This window comes from Myiozetetes cayanensis, unplaced genomic scaffold (genome assembly GCF_022539395.1).
Source record: "Myiozetetes cayanensis isolate MyiCay16 unplaced genomic scaffold, myiCay2020 scf32, whole genome shotgun sequence".
NCBI classification, from domain to species: Eukaryota; Metazoa; Chordata; class Aves; order Passeriformes; family Tyrannidae; genus Myiozetetes; species Myiozetetes cayanensis.
The window spans coordinates 4,626,669-4,636,970 of NW_026087544.1; the positions used below are offsets into that span (position 1 = coordinate 4,626,669).

Consider the following 10,302-nt stretch of genomic DNA (forward strand, 5'->3'; position numbering starts at 1 on the left):
ACTGGCCAACCCAGCTTTCCCGGCAAGGCAGCACAGGGCTGGGACCCTGTGCTATTATGCAAATCACCTGGATCTGGGAGCATGAACGTTTGCGGCTGGAATTCCCCTCAGGCTGCCAGATTGTTACGCCGCCCAAGCTATAAAAGCAGAGACGAGGGCAGGGCTTGCCCATCGGCACCAGCCTCCCGGGGCCCATGAGCAGTGGCTAGCGGCCAGGCAGGGCTCCGTCTCCCCTTGTTCCTCTCTGGATTAGCCGCCGCTCCGGGGTTTGCCATCGCAGAAGGTACCAAAGCTATTTTTTTGGCCGAGGCCTGTTGACGTCCCCCAGCCCAGGACAGACGCTTTGCTCCCCTCCCCGCGCATCTTCACTCTCGCCGGGGGAAGCGCTTGGTCTTTTCTTGCTCCACGCCTGCTCTCCCACCGCAGCTGCCAGCCCTTTGCGGGGACAGCGGGTGCCCTCCAGCCCCCAGCCAACAGCAAGACTTGCCCCTTTTACGAGGGCCGGGCAGGGGCTTGGTCCCTTTCTGGCTGCGGAGTTATTGGGATGTGCTTCTTGCGACTGGTCGAGAGGACTGGAGCTGCTGGCACTGGAGTCCCAGCAGTGGGCATCGGGGCAGCTGCCTGTGCCATGGGCCGAGTGCCCGTCCCCACGGAGGGGCTGTGCCCCCCCGTTCTCTGCCAGCCCCTTGCTGTCCCCTCACGCTGGCTGCCGGCGGGGCGAGGCCGGGCTGCTGGGGACAGGGCTCTTCGCAAGCAGGGTGACTGCCACGTCCCCGGTTTGCTCCGGCTCAGCCTCCCTCTCTCCCGGCCCCCGAGGAGGTGGTGAGTCAGGCCCCAGCCCCAGCTGGCAGGTGCTGGGTGGATGTTTCTGGCAGAAGTGACCTGAGAGGTGACGATGGGTGGAGGGAGGGACAGCCCGGCCTCACCCAGCCTGGGGTGCTGCGGGCCTGGGTCCTCCCGCCCTCCGTGGGGCCGGGGCTCACTGTCATCTCTCGGCACAGAGCTCGATGGCGGGATCTTGTGAGATCAGCAACATCTTCTCTAACTACATCAGTGCCATGTACCAACCAGAGGAGGTGCAGCCAACCTTGGACATGCTGGGACACCTTGGGGAGGACACCAGCCTGGGGCTTAGCCTCCCCAGCAGCCAGCCCCCAGCACAGAGCACAGGTAGGACCAGGGGAGTGGCAGTGGCAGCACCAGGGACGCGGCACTCGAGGCAGTGCCGCTGGCTGGGAAGAGCACTGCAAGGTCCTTGTCCCACGGGGACAGGTCAGCAGCTTCCACCATGCCGCAGTTTCCCCCTGGAAAGGCCCAAGGGCTGTGGCAGGAGGCCCTGGGTGGCACAGGGCACGGCTGCTGGGAGCACACCTGATGTACACAGGGGATGGGGGAATCACAGTGCCCCTACCCCAGCACAGCAGAGGGGACAGGCTGCCGGGGCTCACCAGGAGCAGTTTGGCAGTACAGTCTTGGTGATGAGGGACCATCATGGGATGGTGCTGGGGGAGGCATGGGGAGCACACCAGCACAGCAGGGTAGATACCAGCGTGAACAGGAGGAACAGCACCAAAAACAGCTTGGGGGGAGAGTGGGGTCATCGCTGTCTTCAGGGCAGGGCTCTAAGGACTCTTTAGTCCCACAGCCCTTCAAGTGCAGGGCCTGCTGCGTGCCACAAGATTGCCACTGGACCAGACCCTATGCCCAGTGGCCACAGGCAGCCCATGTATGGCACATGGCACTGGCACGGCCACCCTGCCCTGAGCCCCGCTCTCCATCCCTTGCAGACAAGCCCGAGTGGTTCAGTGAGCTCCCGTACTTCTGGACCAAGGTGCAGGTGCTGGAGTGGATCAGCTACCACGTGGAGAAGAACAAGTACGATGCCAGCTCCATTGACTTCTCCTGCTGCAACATGGACGGGCACGCGCTCTGTCACTGCACCAGGGACCAGATGCGCCTCATCTTTGGGCCCCTGGGGGACGAGCTCTACGACCGCCTGCACGAGATCAGTGAGTGTCCCCAGGTCTCCTTCGTGCCCAGGCCTGGCAGCTCAAAGCATAAGACTGGGAGCCCCCCACCAGCCCAGGATCCTCTGCTTGCTGGGCACTGCAGAGGCTGTGTGGGGGATATGGGGGCACAGACCAGAGTCCAGGCAGGGCTGTGCTCGGCTCCCAGTATGTGCCGTTCCCCTCCGTACGGAACAGGCCTCACTAATCCCAGTCCTCCATCCCCACAGCCTCTGATGAGCTGAACTGGATCATTGACTTGTTGGAAAAAGAGGATGCGACTTCCCAGCCCTTTCTGGACCCCAGCTCTCTGGGTAAGAGAGGGGCCCTGGCCAAGCCTTTTCCTCAGGGACCATGTGCTGATGGCAGCAAGGCTAACCCTTCTTCCCTTCTCTACCCCTTCCAGAGCTGGGAAACCCCTGTACCAAGGACTCCCTGGAGGACATGAAGCCCACAAACCCTTTCCTATCCACAGACTTCACCTGCTTGCCTGGTGCCATGTCCCCAGGCAGCTCTGATGTCTCAGGTCAGTGTTTTGCCAAAGGTGGGTTTGGGTCTTGCAGAAACCTGGTGGTGGAGGAGGTGGCAGGGGAACCGGGGGGGGAAACACCTCCAGATGCCAGCAGCAGGAGGTCTGAGCCCTGAACCTTTGCCTCTCAGGGCCTGTGATGTCCCACAGCCCCAACTCTCAGGACTCCGGTGGAAGTGACCTCGACCTCGACGCTGCGGAAGCAAAGCTCTTCCCTGACGGTGAGTTGTTCGCTTCCCGACAGGAGCTGGGAGGGCAGGGCTGGCTCCAGGGGCACTTCTGCATATCCCACCCTGCAATGATTTAGGGATACCACCTAAACACCCATCCTCACACTGGGAAGGAGGGAAGGGTCTCTTTCTCTGAGTGCTCTGCTTGTTTCATTCCATCGAGCAGGGTGATGGTGCAGTCTCTGGACAGGGCTGGTGTAGCTGGGCAGTGGTGATCGTGGTGGGAAGGGGTGACAGATGAGTGCAGGCTGAAGCCAGAGATCCTGGGCATGCAAATCAGTGTTCAGTATTGATCCCAGCTGGTGATGATACTGGGAATACCAGGAATGCAAGGAAGCAGTAGGGTTTGGGGAAGGAACAGCATGCTGTCCTAAGCATGGTGTCACAGATGAGGCTGGCATGAGGCTGGGAGGGATGATGATGGAGGGAATGCGGAGACCTTGCTCTCAGAGACTATTTCCCTTGTTCCTGGGCCTGAAAAGAGGGTGCAGTCCCTCATCTCTCTCCCCACCCTGAGCCACCCTCTCCCCTGTGCTTCTGCTGCTGAGGAGCACAGCCCCGTGCCAAAAGAGGGGGCTGCAGCCTGGCATGCCCTGCCCAACCTGACGTGTGCCCCTCTCTGTGTGCACAGACCACTTCACAAGCAGCAAGAAAGGGGACAGCAAACACGGCAAGCGGAAACGGGGACGGCCCCGAAAACTCAGCAAGGAGAGCAGAGACTGCCTGGAGAACAGGAAGGGCAAGCACTGTAGGTGAACCCTCTGGCCTGGGAGCCTGGACTTGCCTCCCTCTGCTTGGCTCCATTTGGGGTGATGGGAGGAGGGTCCATGTCTGCTGGCCATGGCCCTTGGCAGGGGCGCTGAGGGAGATCCAAAGTGCAGGATCTCCCCTCCTCTACAGCTCCCTCTCCTCTTTCAGCCCCGCGAGGCACCCACCTGTGGGAGTTCATCCGGGACATCCTGATCCACCCCGAGCTGAATGAGGGGCTCATGAAGTGGGAGGACCGGCGGGAAGGGGTCTTCAAGTTCCTGCGCTCGGAGGCTGTGGCTCAGCTGTGGGGCCAGAAGAAGAAAAACAGCAGCATGACCTACGAGAAGCTGAGCAGAGCCATGCGGTGAGTTCCCTCCCCTGACCCCACACGGCTGGGTCAGCCTCACCAGAGCTCAGCCTGATCCCCCCAGGCACGTGGGGCTGCATCCAGAGCCTTGATTCCACCTCCACCTCCTGCAGATATTACTACAAGCGAGAGATCCTGGAGAGAGTCGATGGGCGGCGGCTGGTGTACAAGTTTGGGAAGAATTCCAGCGGCTGGAAGGAGGAGGAGGTGCTCAACAGGAACAAGGAGCTGTAGGAGTCCTGGACGAGCCAGGGTCTGATGAGCCCCTCAGGGCCAGCCCGAGCTGGGCTCCTTGGCAGGAAACTTTGCCTGCAGCTGTACCTGGAAGCTGCTGCTCCGTGCAGCGTGTGGAACTCCGACCCTTGCGTGGGCACGCTCGTTGCGTGCTGGTGACTGCCCAGCACCGAGGTGTTTAGAGCCAATGTTCTGGCTCCAGTAGGTTCCTGTAAGCAGTGACTTCCCTTGCTGGTTTTGTGCCTCTGATTTGGAGCCACGGGGACTTGTGGCAGTTTCCAAGCCCGAACCAGGTGCGAAGGGGAAGAGAAGTGCAAGCAGCGGCTGGTCCCACCGTGAGATCCCAGCAGGTCTCCTGCTGTCACCCACCTCCTGCCTGGGCAGAGGGGCAGCACCTCGATGTCACCTGGGACTGGACAGATGCTGACCCAGCTGTGGGGTCCTCCCTCTCCTTGCGCCGTGCCAAAGGTGCCCCTCGTCCTGTTCGCTCCACGTGGGTCGGGTGAGGCCCCCTCTGTGTAGCAGCTTCTCAGTGTGGCACCTTCTGAGAGAAGATGGAAACGTTATGGAGCTTCACCTGGCCCCAAAGAGCCTTCAGTGGGGAGATGGCAGGATAAAGCAGGGTCATACTGCATTTCCAGTCCAGCTACCTCTGTCTAGAAACAGGCCTTTTCCCTAGAAGTAGCATCTAATTTATGTAAGACATCAAAAAAAAAAAAGCACAGAGTGAATGTATACAGATATATTTTTTCATAAGTAAGATGTTCCTGTGTGAGAGTGTGCAGTGTGGGGCACACAGGTGTGTGGTGGTAGGTGGTGATGCTCAGCTGGACTGAAGTGATGTCCCAGGGCACAGACTGGTGCTGTGCCCACCACAGAGGGGGACGCCAGCCCAACCCACAAGGTGGCATGTGGTTTCCTCCTTTTCGAATGGGAACATAAGATGAATAAATTTTTGGTTTGTTGGGTTTTATTTGTACCTACCTGTCATTTTTCTTGGGTTTCTTAAAGACAGGGTGGGGACCAGGCTTGTGTTATCTGGGCTGGCCCATGGCAAGAACCCTGTCTGCCACCATCTCCTGCCTGCTGTGAGAAGCAATGTCCTGGGTGGTCTGGGGAGGGACATCTCTCAACTCTCTCCATCATTATTCCAAACCTGTCCCAGAGGTGCTGGGAGGATCTCTCCAATCTACAGGATATGTTTGCAGGTTGGCAAGGAGGAATTCAGGGGTTGAAGGGGAGCCAGACCATCAGCAGGACAGTGAGAAGAATTTTTGGGGTGCACCTAAGGCAGTAAAGGTGCCTTGCAGAGCCTGAGATGGCTTTTTGGCAGGAGGATCTGGCCATTATCATAGAATCCTAGAGCAGTTTGGGTTGGAAGGGACCTTAAAACTCATCTCATTCAACTTCCTACCATGGGCAGGGACACCTTCCACTATCCCAAGTTGCTCCAATCCCTGTCCAACCCAGCCTGGAACACTTCCAGGGATGGAGCAGTCACAGAATCTTTGGCAAACCTGTGTCAGTACCTCACTACCCTCACAGAGAAGAATGTCTTCCTAATATCTAATCAAAATCTCTCCTCTTCGAGTTTAAAACCATTCCCCCTTGTCCTATTTCTGTCTGCCCATGTTCCCCGACTGCCCTTCATTACTGCCAGAGACATCATTCTGGCATTAATTAAATTAATTAAACATTCCCCATCCTACACTGGTGAGTGTGACCCAATGCAAAAGAGAGCAGCAAGCCCTTCAAATCCAGGTCTCACAGGGACCATCTGGGCTGTCCCCTCCTGAGCTGTGCTGGCTGCAGCAGCTGGAACTGGTCCCAGTTTGCCTGGCCTCAGCTTTTAAGCGTGAGGCTGTTGGCTTGGAGCATCCTCCTGGAGATGCCTCACTAACACAGAGGGTGTGACCCAGCTGCTTTGCAGGGGCAGGAGCTGCCCATGGGCCAGATCCAAGCTATTTTGGGTTGGTTCAACTCCTCTTTAGGCGGGGAGTTGCCCTGCTGGTCCACCTGGGATGCCTCGTCTCATATGGAAGACCTTCACTCTCTCCTTGCCTTCCGGTGTGCCGGGCTGGAGCTGTGACACTCCCAGATCCACATGCTGGGATGAGGCCATCAGGGCTGCCCCGTGGAGCAAGAAGAGGTCCCAGTCCCTGGGTGTGAACCTGGAGCCAGCCCATGGCCTGGGCTGCAGCCAGGCCCGGGCCAGGTTCCTTGCGCAACCCTCCCCAGGGAACAGGTTTTCCCGGCTGGTGTCTGCTGGCTCCGGCGAGCGGAGCCCATCCCTGACCTCCCGGAGCTCCTGCAGGGAGCAGGCTGGATGTGGTGGCCAGGAGGGACAGCGCCGAGGTGCTTGCTGCCCACACGAGGGGCACGCTTGGGAGGGGGCTGGGGTGGCTCTCGGTGGCACCCGGCACGTCCAGGAGGAGACGCGGCGAGCGGGGCAGGCCCAGCCCCGGGCCGGGTCTCACAGGAGCCCTCTGTGCTCCTGGCTGCTGTCCCTGAAGTTTGGGGTTGTGGGCGAGGTGTTTATTCTCCGTCAATAGATAACCCCAGCAGGTTGGCAGTGAGAGGGGAGCACTTTGTCACGCAGCCTGGTGCCCTGCCAAGCGTGCCTTGTTTGCTCAAGCAGTTTCATTTCTTTCCCACTGCAGTTCGTGTTACCTAACTGGCCTGGGACAATGTTTAACCAGCTCCCACAGCAGCAGGGAACCCGTCTGCCTCGCCTCCTGTGCCCCCTGTGTCCCCAATGCCCATCCTATCACTCCTCTGCCATCACTGAGTGGGGGGGACATCAGCCAGGAGGCTTGGGCAGAGGCTGTGGATCACAGAATGGTTTGGAAGGGAACTTAGACCACCTTGTTCCACTCCCTGCCATGGGCAGGGACACCTTCCACTAGACCAGGTCGCTCCAAGCCCCATCCAACCTGGACTTGGACACTTCCAGGGATGGGGCAGCCACAGCTTCTCTGGGCAACCTGTGCCAGGGCCTCCCCACCCTGGTGGGGAAGAATTTTCTCCTAAAATATAATCTAATCCCACCCTCTGTCAGTGTGAAGGTATCCCCCCTTGTCCCTTGGGGTCCCCAGCTCTGTGGGCACCCTGTGACAGAGGAGGAGGAGGAGGCAGGGGTGTGTGGGCACACTGAAATCTGTGTTGGTCTGTGGGACAAAGAGCCAGGGAGGACTTGAGGAGAGAGAGCAAGGCCAGAGACATGCACACACACTGACACACCCCAACATACGGGCACACACTGGCACACACTCAGGGCAACCCCTACAGTGACCTGCAAGTCCAGAGTGAGCCACTGCAGCAGAGCCTCTTGGCACACTGGCATGAAAAATAGATGATTTATTTAGTTTTTATTCTCCTTGGAGGTGCCTGTGGCAAGCCATGACAAGAACTGGAGAAAAAGAGGATTTTCCTTCAAAACAACCTCCTCTCTCACATTTACCCTGGGGTCTGCTGGGAGACTCTTCCCATCAAGTTGAACTTGTTTGTGTAACACAATTCCCATGGAAATGTCTCGGTCACCCTTCAAGTCTGATCATTAAAGTGTGTTTTCTGTCCCTCAAGACTCCCCAAAGGGACACAGAGGCCATCAGCCCCATTGCTGGTCCCTGGTCCCAGCTGGGGAAGAGGAGGGCAGTTTGCCCTGGCCAGCACTTGCCTGGAAGCCGTGGCTCAGAGCAGGTTGCTGTGGCTGAAATGTGCTGAGTGGGAGCAGAGACACGGGGTGAGGGAAGAGGCTTCGTCCGAGCCAGCAGGAAGGTGTTCAGTGTCCCACATGCCAGACCATGAACTGCCCCTGAGCACGGCAGCACGACCTGATTTTCCAGCCAAGCCAGACTGTGGCCATCCTCGAGCAGATCAGGGTGGATGGGAATGCGCTGGGGACGGGGACAGCCTGCGGGAGGCAGGGACCATCTCCCTGGTTCCCACTGCTCCCACAGCCATTCCTTCAAGCTCCCTGCATCCCTGCTGGCTTTCACCCTTCCTTATCCTCCTGCCTCTGGCTCAGCATGATCAGGGAGCAGGACTGAGCCCCATACTGGGAGTGACTGGGGCTGAGGGCTCCCATTGCCATGTGCAAAGGAGCTCCCAGCAGCACTAGGATGGAGACTGATCCCAGATCCACAGAGGGGGCAGGGGGAGGGAGCCCAGGTCTAGGGCCAGGGCAGCACCTGACCCAAAAGGAAGGTTGGTTCAAAATGTCCAATGTCTCCTTTCCTTGGGGGAAACATCACTTTGGTGGGACATTTCTTTAGTTTGTTCCTCCTGGGGTGCCTGGTTCAGGTGGGAATTAGCCCTTCCAGCTCTGGGAGCGAGCTTGCAGAGTGAAAGAAAGCTGTGGGAATTGTTGGGTCTCATCCTCCTAAAAAACATCCAGAGGAAAAACCTTGAAAGCCTGTGGGAGAGGTGCCTGTGGTGCAGCTGTGACAGGAAACCCTTTCCCCACTGGATTTCACCTGGCACTGCCCTAAGCAGCCCCAGGCTTGTTTTATGCCACCCAGCTGGATATCTCCCAGGTTTTAGGACTGGTTGTACCTGGAGGAGGTGTGCAGGATTCGTCACAGACAGATCCAGACTCCAGAGTACCCAGACCCTCTGGCATGGAATTTGTTAGAAAGCAAAAGTGTGGGGAAATTTATGCTGCCCAACCGTCTTGGGTGCTTTCCCAGGAAACTAAAAATCAGCTGGCACAAACAGGCTGGGAAAAATCTCCTCCTGATGGGACAGGAGAGCACCTCCTGCTCTGACCTGGGAGGTCAGTGCTCAGGGATGGCAGAGCAAGGAAGCCACTGTGTTACATACCTGCACTTCTAGAAAGGGAACTGCAGAGGGGAGATCTCTTGCTCAGGGTGGGATGGGCTCAGGGGGGACAGAGTTGTTGCCCTGGGGACCTACATCACACAGGAGCTGGACAGGGGTTGTCATCAGGGTGCTGCCACAGCAGGCTCCAACCCAGCCCAGTTTCAGGGCTGGGCTGGCATGCCCAGGGCTGGGCAGGCCCCCTGGGGCTGCATCCCTCCTCCCCAGGGAGTTACCTGGGCTCCCAGGACACACTCCCCCCTCCCTCACAGCCCTTTGGTAGTCACTTCTATCAGTAGCTGCCAGGGCAGCTGCCTGCTGATGGGAGCTCTTCTGGTAACCCTGGGCTGTTTGGTTGTTTAACAAGAGAATGGTTGTTCCCACTGGAGGAATGGGGAACTGCTGCAGTGGCTGCCTGGAACCAGAGACAGCTGGCAGCCAGTGACACTGTAGAGCACCCCCAGGGCATGGGGGTACCACTCTGGGGAATGGGGGTACCAGCCTGGGACACGCCACGTGCCTCTGCCTGTTCATGCCCATCTTCCCTTCTCCCTGTGGCCAGCGTTGCATCCCACCTATCCCTTGCCTCCAGCTCTCTTGGAGCCCCTTTAGGCACTGCAAGGCGCTTTAAGGTCTCCCCAGAGCCTTCTGTTCTCCAGGCCAAGCAATCCCAAATTCTCTCAGCCTTTCCTCCCAGCACACCTCCCAGCTCAACCTCTCCCAAAGCCCCCTGGAAGAGCACAGTCCCAGAGACCACGGCCGTGCACCAGGGCAGGGTGACACGCCTGCCACCTCAGGTGGTGTGTGCTGTCACCAGACACGAACAGCAGAGGTTTCCAGCTGCCTGCTGTGCCCGTTGAGCAGGACAGGGATGGCTGTGCCCTGCGATCCCATCCGCGGGCACACCCGCTGAGCACGAGACTCGCTCTTGCGTCAGCCCAGCGCTCTGCCAGAGCCCCGGGGCAAAAGGTCTGCTCGGGGTTCAGAGCTCCCTCCACCCCCAAAGGACGAGGGGGTGAGCCAGGGAGACGAAGAGCTTGGCTGAGGTGAGCTGAGGATCTAGTCCTGGTCATCCCAACAGAAAACCCTGGAGGATGTCCCTTCACGTTGGTCTGGGCTTTCCTCAGCCGGGGGCCTGACCTCTGGGGTGGCAAGGTCTTTGCTGCCACAACACACGCCAGGGCAAGGTGACCCTGGACAGCTCTGGCCTCAGCTGGGGCGTGTCCAGCTGGCTGAGGGGATGCCATTGTGGTGGTGGCAGCTCCTGTGTGATCCTCAGGCTCCCTGGAGAGCTGGCGCTTCTCCAGCCTTTGCCTTCAGGACTGCGGGCGAGCAAGTCCAGGCCTGAGCCCGCTCTTGGGCAAAGGG

The 10,302-nt window shown here is 58.9% G+C and overlaps 1 protein-coding gene across 1 annotated transcript; it reads left to right on the top strand.

Moving 5' to 3' along the window:
* Window positions 1-5,075, top strand: ELF3 (E74 like ETS transcription factor 3). The gene is made up of 9 exons (XM_050326810.1): window positions 1-283; window positions 1,002-1,170; window positions 1,788-2,009; window positions 2,237-2,320; window positions 2,413-2,532; window positions 2,667-2,756; window positions 3,397-3,513; window positions 3,684-3,879; window positions 3,996-5,075. The coding sequence occupies exons 2-9, from the start codon at window positions 1,008-1,010 to the stop codon at window positions 4,114-4,116; spliced, it is 1,113 nt and encodes a 370-aa protein (XP_050182767.1). The 5' UTR covers window positions 1-283; window positions 1,002-1,007; the 3' UTR covers window positions 4,117-5,075.
* Window positions 5,076-10,302: the final 5,227 nt, after the last annotated feature.

Bases quoted from the DNA above. Each gene is read 5' to 3' on its own strand.
- ELF3 (XM_050326810.1), top strand. From the start codon at position 1,008: ATGGCGGGATCTTGTGAGATCAGCAACATCTTCTCTAACTACATCAGT. The intron at 2,010-2,236 runs GTGAGTGTCCCC...CCATCCCCACAG, and splicing joins CGACCGCCTGCACGAGATCA to CCTCTGATGAGCTGAACTGG. The intron at 2,757-3,396 runs GTGAGTTGTTCG...CTGTGTGCACAG, and splicing joins AGCAAAGCTCTTCCCTGACG to ACCACTTCACAAGCAGCAAG.